General features: G+C 36.5%; 2 protein-coding genes across 2 annotated transcripts; both read right to left on the bottom strand.

Moving 5' to 3' along the window:
- Window positions 1-8,721: 8,721 nt before the first annotated feature.
- Window positions 8,722-9,483, bottom strand: LOC115720226 (uncharacterized). Its single transcript, XM_061112499.1, has one exon. The coding sequence runs from the start codon at window positions 9,481-9,483 to the stop codon at window positions 8,722-8,724; it is 762 nt and encodes a 253-aa protein (XP_060968482.1).
- LOC115702018 (uncharacterized) lies at window positions 9,484-11,716 on the bottom strand. The gene is made up of 3 exons (XM_061112500.1): window positions 11,713-11,716; window positions 10,586-11,284; window positions 9,484-10,457 (listed from the first exon to the last, which is right to left on the bottom strand). The coding sequence occupies exons 1-3, from the start codon at window positions 11,714-11,716 to the stop codon at window positions 9,484-9,486; spliced, it is 1,677 nt and encodes a 558-aa protein (XP_060968483.1).
- Window positions 11,717-18,451: the final 6,735 nt, after the last annotated feature.

An 18,451-nucleotide genomic window follows, 5' to 3' on the forward strand; every position in this document is an offset into this window, starting at 1 on the left:
CTCATCTTTTTTTACTCCATTTGCTTTTTTAGAATACTATTTTTTTTTTTAAGTTTTTTGTACATTTTTTTACCATTTTTTTCTTGTATTTTTTTAATGAATTTTATTTGCTTATTTTTTCCTTAAGTTTTACTTCAGTAAGTATATAATAGTGTACAAACTATATGAGGATACATATGATATTAATCTTTATTGTGCTGTTATTCTTCTATTTTTTCATAAATTTTTGTTAGTTATTATTTCGTTTTTTTCTTTCTAAATTTTGTTTATTCGTAGATAATGGTGGAGAAAATCAGATGAACTTACATTTAGACAGGATGATTAGTGACCTTACCTTTAACAAGCGAACCTATACCACACTTATGTCCTTATTTAAATTAAACACAATTTTTTTAATAATTATTTAAATATAATTGATGAATGTAAAAAATAAAATTATAACCCAGAGATTTTGATGGGTATTACGTGCCTCTGGCACGTACTCTCTGACTAGTCTATAACATAAGAATAGATGTCCAGTAAAAAAAAAAAAGACTTGTTTTTGTCTTCATATATATATATATATATATATATATATATATATACTAGGTGGTCAAAAATGTTGCAAAGGCACGTAACTCCCGTTAAAATTAATGGATTAATCATATTTTTTATTTTTATCAATTGTATTTAAATAAAGACAGATTTTAAATTAGCAAATTAATTGCAATAAAAATTAAAATTCTAATTGAAGTTACTAAAGATAAGTACATACTAATATTAGTGTTAACTAATTATTGGGTACCAGATCAATATGATTGAACACCTTAAAGTGTCACATAGTAATAATAATGAAAAATTATTTATCGAAAAAATAGTACAAAGGTTATTCATAAAAAGTAAAATTAAAAAAAAAACATAAAAAAGTTACTAACCAATTATTGGGTACCACACCGATATAACATTAAGTACATAAAGAGTACCAATAATAAGTACAAAAAATCATTTTAAAAAAATAAAACAAAAAAAACATAAAAGATAAAAAAAAAATAGTAAATGGTACAAAAAATATTCATAAAAAATTAATAACTAATTAATAATTATTTACCAAAAATAATAGTAAATAGTACAAAGATCATCCACACAAATGAAAAAAATACAAGAGACAAAAAAAATTACAAACCCCTTATATCATACCGATATGACACTAAGTACATTAAAAATATTAATAGCAAGTACAAAAAATTATTTAAAAAAAATTAAATTAATTTTTTAAAAAAAAAAGTACAAAAAAATGGGACTACACTGTTATGGCATCAAACACATAAACGATAAGACAGTAAGCATATTAAGAGTACCAATAATAAGTAAAATAAATTATTTACCAAAAATAAATAAAAAGACAAAATTTAAAAAAAAAAATAAAGAAACGAACTTATTAAAAAAAAAGCACAAAATAAAATAAAATATTATAAAAAAATTGTTAAATAAATATTATAAAAAATTGTAAGAAAAACATTCTCAAAAAGACAAAACTAGTCTTTTTTTTTTTTTTTGTCATTTTGTGGGGATCTATTCTTCTATTGACGTTAAATACAATATGTTGTTTGTGATGGGATTGATATGGACTATAGACGAATTTACAACCTAATGCTTTATTACTAAATTACTTTTTATTTTTTTAATTTTGAAAAAATTTTCTAAATAATCCTTTGGTCAAAATAGAATTTCTTAGAATCAAGTAATTTTGTTTTATAATTTTACGAGAGACTTATTTAACTGGTGTTTTATATAAAAAAAAAATCACATATTATTTATGTTTTTCTTTTCTTATTTTTTTTTAAAACATATTAACTATTTCAATATATTTATTCTATATAAAATGTGGGTATATAACAGAATTCTTGTTTATGAAAAATTATTGGGTGACTTTTTTTAAACTAAAAAAAAATAACAAATTATTAGATGTTGTCACGTAAAGGGTCAGCATCTATGTAGTTAGTTAAACCTAAATATAATTAATACACCTAAAGTGTTGCAATTAATAATAAATTTGTTCATATTGTTTATATTTTTATTAAAAATTATTTTCAAATTTTGATATTTAGAATTAGTTAAATTTTAAATATTATTTTAAATTAAATTTGAATGTTTTGATAGTTTAACCAGATGAGCATTCCGAAGATAAATTTAAGACGAATAATAATTTTTTTTAATTACTATAACAAAGTATAATAGTAATTTTTGTTTTTATTTAAATCATTATTATGCTTTCAAATTTCAATGATTATCACTATCTTGAATATTATTAATTTTAAAATTATGATATTAAAAAAAACTAAAAACTAAAATAAAATTAACATACGTGACTTGCCACTTAACATCTATCTAGTATATATATATATTTATATATATATATATATATATATATAAATCATAACATCATAAAAAATAGTATAGAAAAAAAAAAGAAGATAACTTATTTTTGTATTTTTGTAATTTTTTTGACCTAATATTTATTACTAAATTACTTTTTTTTTTATTTATTTTTGAAGAAAATTTTTAAATGCTCCTTTACTAGGAGGGACACATTTTGCTGGTGTTTTATATAGAAAAATTCACATATTATTTATGTTTTTTCTTTACTATTTTTTGATCACTTTTAGAAAAATGTAGGCTAATTAGTAATTTTTTCTCCCGAACTTTGACATGTACTAAATTATGCCCCGTGAACTTTTTTGGCCGTTAGAAATTCCCTCCGAACTATTGAGATTGTTAAATTTAAGGACTTTTGTCTAATTTCATTCAATTTTACTGTTTCAGTGATTGTTTATGTACTAAACCATGCTCCCCAGACTTTGATATCTACCAAATCATGCCCTTCAAACTTTGATATGTACTAAATCATGTCTCTTGAACTTTCATCCATGTTAGAATTTTTTTACTAAAATTAGACAAAAGTCCTTAAATTTAACAATCTAAATAGCCGTGGGGAATTTTTAACGGCAAAAATGTTCAGGGGGCACGATTTAGTACATGTCAAAGTTTGGGGTGGGGAAAATTACTAATTAGCCAAAAATATATTAACTATTTCAATATATACATACATATGGAACACTTCTTAATGTGTATTACCCATGAATAGTTACAAAAAAAATTTAACTATAAATATTAATTTTAAAATTATCAAACTATCAAATTTTGATCAAATAACGAATAATGAAAGGAAAATTTGACATTACCTGCTAAAAAATAGCATGTGGTGTTTTAATATGCTAGGTAAAAAAAAGTAAAAAAAAAATCCTCCAATTAACTTTAATCCCAACATTACCATCCCCATTTCAAACTTCCACTCTCCCTCTAACTCTCTCTCTCTCTCTCTCTCTCTCTCTCTCTCTCTCTCTCTCTCTCTCTCTCTCTCTCTCTCTCTCTCTCTCTCTCTCTCTCTCTCTCTCTCTCTCTCTCTCTCTCTCTCTCTCTCTCTCTCTCTCTCTCTCTCTCTCGTTCTCACGCAACCCAAACGACACCGGACCGCCAACGAACTCACGGACCACCAAGGCGAGCTACGAAACCCCACCCGACCCCAACACGTCCTGATCAAATCGCGAAATCGTGAAACCCAACCAGACGACATCGCGAAACCTTCAAAGAAGAAATCGTGAAAGTCCCTTGCATATTGTGAAACCCAACCAAACGACCAGCAGACCACCGGAGACGATATCGTGAAACCCCAAATCGCGACACCCCCCAAACAAAACCCAGATCCAAAACAATAAAAAAAGGTATTTGGCTAAACTTTTTTGTTGTTTGATTAATTTTTAATTGTTTGTGCTTCATTGTAAAGTAATGTATTTAGTTTATGTTCAATTTTTTTGATTTCGTTTGAATTTCATTATTTTGGTATGTTTTCTGGTTTTTTGCAAAATTTGCGACGTATCGCGACTATGTTCACGACATAACGCGACATCGTCTACAATAGATGAGGATTTTATGATAACCGTGGTTTTCACGACGTGTTAGCGATACATTGGCGACATAATTCGCGATATATTATATTTAGTACGTAGATTCCATGATTTTATCGACGTGTATGTGTGTTTGGCGACATGTTTGCGATTATATGCAATATGATTAGCCATATATAACAGTCGTACATAGGATTCTTGTTTTTCATCCTCCTTTTTGTGTTTAGCGATGAATTAGCGATATATTAGCGACATATTTGGCGATATGATCAGCAGTAACTTATGATTACGTTTCACGATGTATAGCAACATACTGCAATATCTTTCACGACATACTTCTAACAAATTTGTTGACAATTTTGCAGATGGCTCCTGAACTTAAACTTCCAGTTTCCCAGCATTTCACGGGACGTCTTACCTATCGGGGTACAGATAGGTTTAGATATATCAATGCCAAGTTTACTGAGCTAGATTTGGTTGACACAGTAAAGGCTAGTCCTTTCGGACACTTTTGGGAAACTGGAGAGTTGACTTTCTCCGGCGCGTTGGTCCACAGCCTCCTCTTACAAAAAATGAAAGTGGATACAGAAAAGGAGGATGAGGTTTGGTTTCATGTAGGGAGAAATGACATGAGATTCGGACGGATAGAGTTTGGACTCATTACAGGCTTACCTATTGGTAGTGCCCCTACAGACGAGGAAATACACGCCAAGTCCAACGACCATCTAGTTCGGACTTATTTTGAAGGGAAGAGTTCTGTTCAGTTGGATTCCCTTATGCTCCAACTTGAGAGGTGCGAAGATAAAGATGATGCCTACAAGCTTGGACTGATCGCTTTCACTGAAGGTGTATTAGTGGGGCGAGCGCGCTTTTCGTAAGCTGATGGAGACATTAAGTAAGAATATGCAACATTACAAGGATAATGTTGACAAGAAGAAGGGGAAGAAGATTGCTCAGGAGGCAAAGTACACTGTTAGTGATTATGTACCTGCCTTTCAGTACTGGGCATACGAAGCAATTGAGAAGTTGGGGAAGAAGTATGCTCACTGCAACGGGACCAAGTTCCCCAGAATGTTGAGCTGGAAAACACCGGAGGGCCAGCGAAAACAAGATGTCAAGGCAACCGACATTGCACTGTTGTTCAACAGTCGGGTATGTTTCTTTACTGTTCTGTATTTTTTTTTCCTAAAGAAAGCTAGTTTTATAGTTGAATTTATTGAAAATGTACATTCGCGACATTATTCGCGACATGCTCGCAACACTATGCGATGTCGTAAATGCTTTGCTTATCGCGACATTTGTCGCGACATGCTGTCGACATGTCGCGACATTGTGCTGCTGTTTGCGATGATCATAATTTTTGACTTCTTTTCACAGTTTTTAATTATTCTGTGTTTTCTTTTTTGTTTTGCAGTTGGTGGTGAAGAAGTGCTTGTTTCCCCGGCCCAGTGGAGAGGCATACTTCAAGAGTATTAATGAGGGTAAAGCCCCTCTTTGTTTTTAGATGGATGTGGAACAAACGGTGGACGTTGATGGTACACATGAGTCTGTGTTTGAAACTCAAGCCAAGACCATCAATGAGGCCGTCATAAAGGCAAATTTAGTTCCACCACCACCGGCACCTGAAGTATACGAGCCATCTACTTCAGCCGCTCCTTCTGCTCCAACCAGTACAACCGTGGACAATGACCTTTCAAAGAGGTTGGATAGCATTCAGGCCCGGCTGGATAAGCTTGAGGCCTAGTAGGAAGCCGTCATGTTGGCACAGACGGGGTCAGTAAATAGCCATCTCAGTATGAGGCGGTCCTTCACGGAGAGTCAGAAAGATCTGAAGGAGACTCTACTGGCTAAGATGGACCAGTTGATGGCAATGCTAAAAGCAGAGCCCACACCTACACCGATAATGAGGAACGAATGGAGAGTGATAATGAAGATGTCTTCCCAGAAGATTGGGAAGCAGATGATGACGAGGCACCGTCAACTCCATTGGAAGCAATTATCACGGCCATTGGTGATACACAATCACAGAACGAAGTCCTACTTCTACCTGGACCCCCAGAAAATGTGTCGTTTGTGAGGAAGGGGAAGCCGCCTACGTACTTGAAGGACTACACTGCGGAAAAGAAAAAGAGGCGAGTTGTTCCAGCTAACGTAGATCTGGAAAGACCAGCAGACCGTAGATTGCTACGTACGTTCAAGAGGTGGTTGATTGGAGACATTCCCAACACCCGACCTAGGAATGTGGACACTGGTGTTGCTGATGTCAAGTTCTTCACAAAATTGTTTCTAATGGGGGATTGGCTAGACGATGGTGTAAGTATTTAATTATTAATTAGTATTTTGATGTTTTTCTGCAATCTGTCTTTATTGTCGATGTGTTAGCGACAATGTCACGACATTGTTGCTGACACAGAAATTTTTTCGCTTCTGTTTTGTTTGTCGACATGTCGCGACATTGTCACGACATTATCACGACATTGTGATATTTTTTACTCTGTTTTGTTTATCAACATGTCACGACATTGTTGCAACACTAGTTAAATTCTTCTCACGACATTGTTCGCGACGTGTCGAGACTTCATTTACGACTTTGATTAATCTTCTCTTATTTTCATGCAGCACATAGATGCCATATCACACTTGATGAGGAGGAGACGCCTTCATTTTGCAAAGTTGTACCCTCAGCCAGGTGTGATTTTGGACACAACACTTCCACAATTCCTCATTGGCATTTGGGGCTGTGACACTGGTGACAGAAGTACGTTTGAATGGCCAGATGCAGTGAACCGGTACTATCTGGGTATGGAGAGCCGTTACATGCCATGTTGGAAGGATCAGAACTTCTTATACTTCGTCATCCACTTCCAAAGACAAAAACATTGGGTTGCTGTTGAGGTAGATATTGATATGTGGCTCTGTGGTAGATTCGGGTGTACGATAATGATATATCGTGCACCACCAACGCAGAATTTGATGCCATCATGCTACCTTAGACTCAGCTGTTTCCACATCTGCTGAGGTCAACTAGCTATTACGATAAAGTCAACAATTACATTCTCAATGTGGACTTAGGGGAGAGTAGCCAACTCAGATCAATGCATGCTAAACGCATGCCAAGTGAGGTGGTTCCCCAAAGTAAATCAAGGTAATTATTAATATAGTATATTAATATTTCCTTTGCCATTACTCTCTAAATGTATTTGTTGTTAATTTTTCAGTGGTGATTGCGGGGTATATGCCCTTGAGTACATCGAACACCTCATAATGAATCGATCCTTGGAGAACATTAATGATGATAACATGAGGATGTTCAAAGATCGGTGGTGTGTAGACTTGTTTTATCAAAACTTAACGTGGTAAAAATGTTAATAGGGTGGTATTTTTTTTTTGTATTTTCAGAACTCCATTACAATTGTACAAACATAGTTGCATAGTTTTTAAATCTGTATAGTTTATATGTCGATAATTGTCTCTAATATGTCGTTTAATATCGAAAAGTGTTCAAGTTTCAAATTGTTAGTTACATGTCGATACAACATTGCTAAACTGTCATTTAATGTCGAAAAAATTATGTTTCTAAGTGTTTGGTAGCATGTCAATAAATTATCGCTAATATGTCGTTAAATGTCGATAGCAAATCATTTTTTGACTGTTAAGTTTGAATTCGATAACATATCGCAAATAGGTCGCTTAATATCGCTAACAAAAGATGTTTCCACATTAAATAGTAATTAATTTGTGACATTTACTATCCCGCCTAACCAACTACTTCAGTATGTCGTGAACATGTCGCCTGGTGTCGCGACATGTCGCGAAATATTGCCCAGACTGCTTTGTGCATGACAAACATGTGTACAATTGTGTAATTCAATTTTTACATTTCTTATTCCACCTTCCCAACTACTAGTTGTGTCTATAAAATCAATTTTCTATTTCATAAGTTACATATTTTCTTAATTTTTACCCCTACAAGATAATTCTCTTAGCAATGTCTACTAGAAGGAAGAAGGGCAAATACCCGATTCTTACTCCTGAAGAGATCAAGCAAGAGCCTGATTGTGGGGAAATTACGCCTCAAATGCAAAAAATGCTAGACGACATGAAATGTTTTGAAAATGAACGGGTTATGAACGAGTGGAGGTTACTACAACTTGAAAAAAAATTTAACAAAACAGGTGTATGGCCCGCTCCACCACCAGGGTTCCCCGAAGGCTGCCGTCGCTGCAAGTTAGGTTATTTTAATGGTAAACAGGTAAAGCCTGGATCTTTATGCAAATATTGCAAGGCTCATCGACATGGCAAAGAATTTTAATTGTTGTAATTTATGTAATCGCTAAATGTCGCTAATGGAATCGTGAAACGTCGCAAGATATCGACTTTTCCCTGAATAAATAAAAAGTTCCATCTATATCGCTAAATTTTGCTAATGTAATCGTGAAACGTCGCAATTTTTTCGATTTTTTTTTTCAGATTTAATAAAAGTTCTTCCTATATCGCATAATGTCGCTAGTATAATCGTGAAACGTCGCAGTTTTACGACACCGTCCAGAATAAATAAAATTTCCAAACATATTGCAAAAATATCGCTACATATCGCAAAGTATCATGAATTAAACATTTATATACAAAAACTTAGATATGTCATTAAACAACCACATACACAGACAAAAATGTCGAAAAAATGTCGATAAAACATAGTCGTACATAAAAAACTACAAGTAAGATGTCATAAACCATAATAATAATAATGCATGCAGTTTAAAAACGAAAATGATGCTCAAACCCTGGCCTTGCATGTAGCTTTGTTGTGTCCCAATGCGCCACAGTTTGAACATTTGCGTGGTTCCTTGACTTTTTGACCGTTTGATGGAAATCGGTTAGTCCGTGTTCTTCCTGCATTGCTCTTTCTTGGACGACCTACATGTTTCTTCTCCACTGGTACACCGATTCTCTTGTTCTGCATGTGTTCTCGAAGCACCCATTCATCCTCCTTGCCGACAAGATTAATTGTTGCATTGTAAGTATTCTTCCACGTATCCTTTGTGTAATAAGGGGATGACAGAGCATACAGACTTACATTCTGAGTAAGCGCTGCGGCACATGCATGGGGACAAAGAATTTTCAACAATTGGAACATGCTGCAAGTGCATGTACTCTCAACTAAGTTCACATCACCGCCTTTTTCAAAGTCAGAACCGTCAACACCTCTTCCAACATTAAACAATTGTGCACCGTTACGTAGGACACTTCTACGTCTACCATCCTCATGTTGCTTTATCAAATCTTCCTCAAAATGAGTTGCCAAAGGGGTAACACACTTACTTGCCTTTTCGAGACGGTTAGCAAACCAATTTTGTAGTGTGAACCTTATGAACTCAACTAGAGTAGTTATTGGATATGCCCAGAATTCTTCTGTCACGTTGTTAAGGCTTTCTGCAGCGTTGTTTGTCATGATGTTGTACCTGTCTCCTAGACAATAAGGACGAGCCCATTTTTCTAATCCTATATTGTCAACATAAGCAGCGATGAGAGGATCCATCTATCGAAGCACCTGCAAATGTCTATCACATTCCCTCTTGGACCATGCGTAAGCGGCCAGCCATATTTGCGTGTTACATACATCAGTCTTGAACTTGTGGGTGACATTCATAGAAATATGTTTGTAGCATGCACAGTGGCATGCTTCAGGGAAAATTACCTTGACAGCATGTTCAATGCTTTGATGCCTATCCGATACAAACACTAAGTTTTCAACCTCCCCAATCGCTTCCTTTAACTTCTGCAAGAAATACTTCCAAGAGTCATGATTCTCGCTGTCAACAATTTCAAAGGCAATCGAAAACAATTGGTTATTTGCATCGTACGCTACAGCAACTAGCATTGTGCCCCCAAACCTTGTATTCAAGAACGTGCCGTCGATACTAATCACAGGACGACAAAACTTAAATCCCCTCCTACAAGCAGCCAGTGACCAGAAATAGTACTTGAACCTGTTGTCCTCTGTGATAATGTTTGTAATAGTACCTGGATTCTTCTGTTCCAGCACGTAAAAGTAACCAGGTAACTGACTATAAGCTGCTGCTGGCGTACCCCTCGAATACATAAGTGCCTTCTCTCGGCACCTCCAAGCCTTCTCATAACTCATCTTGATCCCATACTCCTGAAACATATCCCTTTGTATGTCTTTAGCTTTGTACTTAGTTCCATCTAATCTGAACTTGTTCTTAATGAGGTGGCCAACAACCCACGGTGCTGCTTGACGGTTATCACCATGTCTAGAATCCAGGCTACATGTGTGTTCGTTGTGGAATACAGTAACCTCAAACATGTCACAACGTGCCCTCTTCCTCCCCCTCACTCTCCATTTGCAATCTGAACCCCTGCAAGTTGCATAAAAAACATTGGTCCCAGACTTCTTCACCATGAACTCAAAATTCATTTTCAATGCAAACCTTCCAACCACATTTCTCAATTCTGTCTTATTTGTATACAGCTTGCCAACATATATTTCCCCTGAATGTGTACCAGTAAGAGAAGTTGTATAAACATTATTTTCCTCTATGTCTTCCCTTGTCCACACAATAGGTTTGAATTTTGTACAAACTTCAGAATCAGATGGTACAGTACTATGAGGAGGACACAGGCTACGCCATCGATGCCTGGTGTTTCGTGATTTTCACTCCGAGGGGTTCTTCTTTCTTGGTCTTTCCTTTGCTCCCTTGGACGTGGTGGAGATGGTGGAGGTAGTTCTAACCTTAAAGAAGGTACCTCTATAGCTTCATCAACTTCCAACTCCGCATCACCATCCTCGTTCAAATCTACTATAGGATCATTATTGTAAAATGTACCATCAAACTCATTAAACTGGTCAAATCCATTGTCAACCCTATTATCCTCATCTATATTAGTACAGGCCTGTTCATTCATCCTTACGGCTAGATCTGTTTCTGGGACAAAACTCCCAACAACACTTCTTGGGAGGACAGTTGGCAGAGTAGGCCCCAAAAGCGCATGCCTTTTAACCTTAGTCACAAACAGTGGCAGTAAGTTCTCCACCCTCATTTTTGCCTTCATTCTTAAGAACAATCTTACTTGACTATCTTTGACTAAAACTTTTGGCGGTATCATATTGCCTTTCATGTACATATAACACACCTCTATTTTCAGTTCATACATAAGAGGGTCTATATCCAACTCTTCATACAAAATATCATTCATCTTTTCTAAAGTAGTGTCAACGTCAAACATTAACATCTTACTTTTTGGATTATTGAATATCCAGTTGAAACCTTCAACTGGCCAAGCCCCATCATATAGTACAACTACAAACACATTTGAATCTACAAACCAAAATGACCACAAATTATGAAAAACCAAGATGTCGCAAGATATTGCAAACCTATCGCTACATATCGTGAACAATTTCGAAAAAAATATATGTCGACAAACGTCGCAACATTGTCGAGAAAAATAAAAATATCCACAATATAACACAAGAATTCTATGTGTCGCGACTTGTGTCGCTACATATCGATACATGTAGTTAAATGTCATCCCTAATCTCATGTCAGCTCTTAATCGCTAAATGTCGTTAATTATGTCGAAAAATATCGCTAAAATCGCAAAAAACCAGTAAACAACGCACACTTGCTGCATTTCGTGTTTCATTGACAAAAAGGGTACATAAAAAGCACGAATATGTGTAGATCTATTACTTTCAACATAAATACATCTAAATCAAACAATAATTACTAAAGAAATTACATACCCATTATTGTTTAAAGGAACGACTTTCTTAGAGCTTTGGTTGGGTTTCAAGTTTCCTTTGAGTAAAGCGGCCGAACACTAGCTCCGGTGGGACGTCCGATTGGTACAATGTGTGTGTATTCTAGAGAGAGAGAGAGAGAGAGAGAGAGAGAGAGAGAGAGAGAGAGAGAGAGAGAGAGAGAGAGAGAGAGAGAGAGAGAGTGTTAGGAATTTTTGTTTTTTATTTGTTTAGGGGTAAAATTGTAATGCAAAAATAGTTTAAGTATATTTTGCATGATGCAAAATATCCTAGCATATTTTTAGTGTACCATTTATTTTTAAGCATATAATGTCAAATTTCCCTAATGAAATCACAAATTTGAATTTCTATGCTTAATTTAACTACTTAATTAAAAAAAATATCAAAAAATTATCACTTTTTACAATATATTAAAAATATGTTCATTTAAAAATATTTAACTCAAACTCAACTTTTTATTTTCTTGCTAAAAAACTTTTCTTTTTAATTTTTTTTTTTTGACTGATAGAACATTCTCAGCCCGTATGATGTAAGAATGAGAGATTTTTTTTAATTAAATAGAAAAATTAAGCATAAAAACTCAAAATTTTCTAATTTTACCCATTCATGGGTAATACCCATTAAGAGTGCACCCATATATATATATACATATATATATATATATATATAATATGGGTATTACTTAAGTGAGGGCATCATTTTTGCTCTATATATGAGCGCATTTTCTTAGCCATTGAATTTGCATTTGATGGTTGTATTTTGCTTAGTTATAATAGAGTTGGATGTATTTGATTCTTTTCACTATTATTTTATTATTATTATTATTATTAATTTTTATATGTAGTAATCGTATGATATTTTGGAACAGAAATTGATATGTCCTCTCCCATGGCTCACGATTAGGAGAATTAAATTTTCATAATATTCAAAAATTAGAATATGAAGAGAATAAGTAAAAATGTAATTTATAGAGCAAAAACATAATAATATTAAACATCAGAAAGTAAAAAAAAAAAATAGCCACCAATTTGTGTCTTTTTTCTTGTATTTTTCAAAACTTCATTTTCAGATTATATATTTATATTTGTTGGGAAATATTTTCTGTGTTAAAAAAAAGTTATACATTTAATGAATTGAGAAAAAAATTGAGACAACAATAAAATGAGAATTTTTTTTTTTTTTTACTTTCACATAATTGTGAGAAAAAAAATAATTCTGCAAAAAAATAATATGAAGTACGCTCTTATGATTGTTCTTATTCTATAAATTTAACAACATAAATAAGTAAAAATATCACTAATTTTTTATAATTAAGAGAAAGAAAGAATGAAACTATAACTAATACATTCACCAACGTGATAAAAGAAAAAATTACAATAAAAAAATTAATATAAAACTAAATACTAACATGTTCTACAACACACCATAATACCATATGTTATCCTAATTTTTGCACTCTGACGTGGCATCGCATGAATGGTGACACGTGGAACCCACTCGGAGCATCTGCTTGGGAAGCATAGTCCGAGCAGGATGCCTCGCTGGCATGCCCAGAGCAAAGCAATCAGCAATCCGCGCAGAGCAACAAACACTTAGCAAATACAGCTTTCGCATTGTGAGTCATCAACCAAATCCCTATAACTTAGGGATCAGATTACAGGGATATGGCATACACACGATCCCACTATCAGTGTATCCAGCGTCAATCCCATGATCTTTGTATTTAGCATTGATCCTACGATCTTTCTGTTTATACGCATTGTGAGGAGAGGCGAAACTCTTCCTCTCCAAGCTTACTAGACCTATAAATAGTGATGCATGTTCACTGGGCAATCGGTCGCAAACAGCTTAGCTGAGACCATACCCTAAATATATTATCTAAGAATTATACCTTCAGAGATAGAGCTATAAGAAAAGGAACCTTTCTCCTTGTTCTTAAGTCAATACAAATAACGAGGATTAGGCTAATACCGAACTGCTCGGGGCTGAACCTGTATTAAATTCTTGTGTCTTTATATTGCTTTATCATATATTGATTGCTATAAATCACTTATGGCTTATTAAATTCGACTCGTTTTCGTTGGCTAAAAGCGAGGTCAATATTTTGGTACTTTCATTGAGAGAAGGATCACGAATTGCTCTTTATTCAGCATCTAACCGCAAATACGATGGTGCAAACTCGTAGAGGCCTGACTGATCCAGCAAATTCACAGACGGTGGATCCTGCATTGCAGATTCTAGGAAATACAAGGGTTCCGCTAGCTGTTAATCTTGGACAGCCGGCGAACGTGGGGAATGGTATAACAACTCCTATATATGAAGTCGGTCTTGGTGTGCAAGAGACTGGGAATAACAGTTCCGCACCCAACCAAGGCATTCATAACACAACTGTTCCGCCTGGAACCAACACCCACACGACCATCAGAGATGCCACTGAGTTATAAAATCTCTGTGACGCTCTCAAACTCATGCAAGGTCATAACAATACCCTACATCATGATCAAGACGAACTCCGCACTGCGGTAAATGTCGCGTTCGATGAACAAAGGCATATGTATGCCGAATGGAGGGATAGAGAGATGGAGGCATTAAGGGCTCACCATGCAGAGATCGAAAATCGTAGTCGACAGGCTATCGTGCTGATACAAAAAGCCTACCAAACTGTAGGTCAGCAACCGTTGAACGTGATTCCCCTGGGTGAGACGGACAAAGATCCAGCGATGAATACTTCTCAAACGGCAAATGGTCAGCAGACCAATCCCTGGTCACGAGTTCCACTCACTCGTGGGCCTAGCAGTAGGCGGGCAGACCTTGTCTAGTAATTAATTAGGAGAAGTCATACCTGATACTTCCAACCAAATAAATGGTGCCATTCCACCCATCAACCAAGCGAATCCATCGCTGAGGCAGCCAGACACTTCTGTATTCGAAAGGTTGGGAGCGACCCATGACCTAAGGAATGATCTGAATAGAAGGAGGGGAATAGACGTTAAGAATGGTACGACAATCTTGCAGCCCGAAACCCGTACTCAAATTCCCGCTTAGAAAGATGGTTTTGTAATTCAAATTGACCAGAATGCTGAGCAGGTTAGCCCAGCCGTACAGGCACAGCTGGACGAGCTAAAAAAATATGTTTCACGGCATGGCTAGACAAAGAAACAATGATCTTGAGCTGGACCGAGCACGCAGACGTCTTTTCTCACCTGAGATCAATCTCCTTTCCCCACAAGTTTAAAATGCCAACGTGGAAGATGTACAAAGGAAGAGAAGATCCCCTTTCCCATCTCAAGTACTTCGAAATGCAAATGGATTTGCAAGGGGTACGAGGAGATGTATGCTGCAGAATCTTCCCTGCCACTCTGTTAGAAGCAACTCAGCAATGGTATTTCAAGTTGGCTCCTGAAAAGTTTAGTTCATGGAAAACCTTCTCTTCGGAATTCCATGCACAATTCTCCTCCTCACGCTAACTTCCATTACATTTGGGAGACTTGGTCGAAGTTAAGCAATGACCAGGCGAGCCTCTCGAGGCATACATCAGTAGATTCATGACGGAGGCGACCAAAGTTTCACGGGTAACTGAAGATGGAAAGTTATCCGCGATACTGGGGGTATCGAAGTCCTCAGTGAACTCTTGAAGGATATAAGGAAGAACAGGCCGGAAGACTCAATGAGTGATTTTGTTGACTGTGTCGAAGGCTTCATCAAGCTCGATGTAAAGACCGCTTAGTTTAATTTGGAAATTAGCAGTTAATCATGTTTAATTATGAAAATTATTTATAGCTATTTAAATAATTATTTATACTGTTATTATTGAATTCTGAGATGCATTTTATGTCATTTAGTAGTTTTCATAATTGTGCATTTTCGGTGCCCGGTAACATGGAACTCGGTGTTTGGCTCAGTAAAATCACAACTTAGTATGTTAGTAGTTTGGGACAGTTTGTTAGACATTGGGAATGTCGGGAATGGCTGGGAATTTAGAATTTCCCAAAAATACCCCTTTAGTGTTATTTATGTGATTTTAGTGTGAAGGGGCAAAATGGTCATTTTGCCCCATTGTTAGTTTGTCTTTTTGTGGCTTAATAATTGGAAAATATATGTTTGATTATGCTTTATTTTGGATGAAGTAAAAAGGGGTTAAGTGGCATTTCATTTCTATTTTTCAAAACTTAGAAAAAAATTACAAAAAACTCTCAAAAGCTCTCTCTCTCTCTCTCTCTCTCTCTCTCTCTCTCTCTCTCTCTCTCTCTCTCTCTCTCTCTTTCGGCTGGTATGGTGCTTTAGGGCTGAGATTTCTTTGATTTTCAAGCTCTTTTCCTTTCAATCTTAGTGTTCTTCAAGTGTTTGGTAAGAGCTTTATACCTTGTTCTTTTAATTTCTTGAATTTTGAGGAAAAAGATGATGTATGCATGCTTGAATTGGTTGTTGTTGTGGCTGTGATTTTGTTGTGATTTACAGTGGGTTAGTCTTGTTGTTTTAAGTAGATTAGAGTTAGTGTAATGCATGATAATTTCTTTGATTTCAAGCTTGGAAGTTTTTAGCTCAAAACTATGGTTTTCAAAGAGAAATGGTTAAAATCTATTGCTGTGATTTTGTTGATGTTCGTAGTAGTTTTCAGAGGCTATTTTACGCATGTTTAAGTAGGTTTGGACTGGTTTGATTGCATGTTGGTAGTGTTTGATCAAGTTTAAGTTTAAAACTAAAATCTGTAGAACTGTTATTTGGGTCCTATAGAGCAGGTCTGGAAGGTTTGAGGTTGTTTGGATTTGTTTTGGTTGAGTTATGAATTTTTTAAATTCTGCCTGCGAGGAACCGGAATTCCGGTTGGGCATCCAAAATTCCGGATGGGTTTTGAAAATTCCCAGAACCGGAATTACGGTTGGACAACCGGTCTACCGGTTGGGGAAATTTCAGGAAACCTAGATTCCTCGTTTTTATGTTATTTGGGGTATTGCCATGCTTTTTATCGATAGGGAAACTTTTAGTTCCTAGTTTAAGTCCCCGAGAAGTGATTTAGCGTATCACTTATAGTGTTGTGATTTTTATGGTTTAGGAGCCTGTAATCCGCCGCGCAGATAGTTCCAGTCAGGTTGACCGGCACACCTGAATTCGGAATTGAGGTAAGATTAGTATAACAGTATGCATATGTAGATTACATGTTTAGCGTGCATGTTAGGAAGCCTGTTAGATTACATTAGATATGTATGTTGGCTTCGAACCATCCGACTGTGTCACATCGGTATAGGCTGGAGTATGACCAGCAGCTGGAGTATGACCACTATGACCGAGTATAGGCTGACACTGTATCACATCGGTATAGGCTGACACTGTATCACATCGGTATAGGCTGGAGTATGACCAGCAGCTGGAGTATGACCAGTATGACCGAGTATAGGCTGATACTTAGGTTGGTGGTTCCGTACTATTTGACGTATCACATCGGTACATGCTAGGGTATGACTAGCAGCAGGAGTATGACCAGTTCGACCGAGTATAGGCTGATACTGTAACACATCGGTACAGGCTGGAGTATGACTAGAAGCTGGAGTATGACCAGTTCGACCGAGCATAGGCTGTTACTTGTCAATAGTACCGTCCCTATGAACGTTCAGGACTCCGTATCGTGTTGGACACGGCAGTTAGGGTTATGGTCAGGGGTATGGGCGTCTGATCATGACCGGGATTTATGTATGAGTATTATTATGCTTTTCTTACTGAGTCTGTCGACTCACAGTGCTATGTTTATGTGTAGGTAAGGGCAAGGCTAGAGTTGATGGACCGTGAGCGAGCCGGTGGAGATTGTACATGTCGGGGCGGTTAGGCCTGGAGCGTACGATCATCGGGACAGCAAGGCTATTTTTGTAATTAGTCGCTAGGCGACAAGTATTTTGTATAGACAGTAAACTTTTGTAAATGGTTTTGTAATCGGGATCCCGAGTATTTTTGTATAAATATTTTACAAGTTTAATTAAAAAGCAAAAATTTTAATTAATCACGTTTTCCATAAACCTCGTTGATTAGCAACGAGCTGCACAGTGTGTTTAAAAATCACGTAATACGCCTATGCTAGTTAGGGTGTTACAATTTGGTATCACAGCCGCCAGGTTGTCTTCCGAAGATCGTCACGAGATGTATAATCATCATCAGCAGTTAGCTCGTTCTACGGTTCAGTAAGCTTTTATTGCTTTAGTAGCTTTTATTTATTTTAAATTAAGAAAATCCTGATAGGAAGCATGTTAGTAGCCTGATAGTAGAATAGGCGCATGTTTTGTTTTTAATTTCCAAATTAAGCGGCATTAGTAAGCTCTCCTTGAACACGACCTGATATGCCAACTCTTGGTTTCGCAGGCGGTTCCGACTAGATGGACGCCAGGCGGACTACCAGGAGCCAGGGCAATTCGGTAGGGTCGAATCAAGGTCAGGGAGCTCAGTTTCCCCCGCCAGCTAGGGGCCGAGGTAGAGGTCCCAGGGGCAAGGCTCGTGGTCGGGGTGTTGAGAACCCGCCATTGGCTGCCCAGGCTCCCCAAGCCGATCAGGGAGCCCAGAATTGGGAAGTTACGTTTGCTGAAATGCAAGCCAGAATTGAAGAGCAAGACTTAGAGATTCAGAGATTGAGGCAGCAGGGTGCTCCTCCAGTGGCACCCGCCCCTGTTGCTCAGGCCGAAATAGTTGTGGCGGCCAACAGAATGGAACCTTTGTATGAACGGTTCCGGAAGCAAGC

The sequence above is a fragment of the Cannabis sativa genome, chromosome 3 (assembly GCF_029168945.1).
Source record: "Cannabis sativa cultivar Pink pepper isolate KNU-18-1 chromosome 3, ASM2916894v1, whole genome shotgun sequence".
In the NCBI taxonomy this organism is placed as follows: domain Eukaryota; kingdom Viridiplantae; phylum Streptophyta; class Magnoliopsida; order Rosales; family Cannabaceae; genus Cannabis; species Cannabis sativa.

What these genes read in the sequence shown, in the direction of transcription:
- LOC115720226 (XM_061112499.1), bottom strand. Translation starts at nt 9,483, where the DNA reads ATGGATCCTCTCATCGCTGCTTATGTTGACAATATAGGATTAGAAAAA.
- LOC115702018 (XM_061112500.1), bottom strand. An exon ending in AGGCATCGATGGCGTAGCCT is followed by an intron (nt 10,458 to 10,585) that starts GTGTCCTCCTCA and finishes GTACACATTCAG; the next exon opens with GGGAAATATATGTTGGCAAG.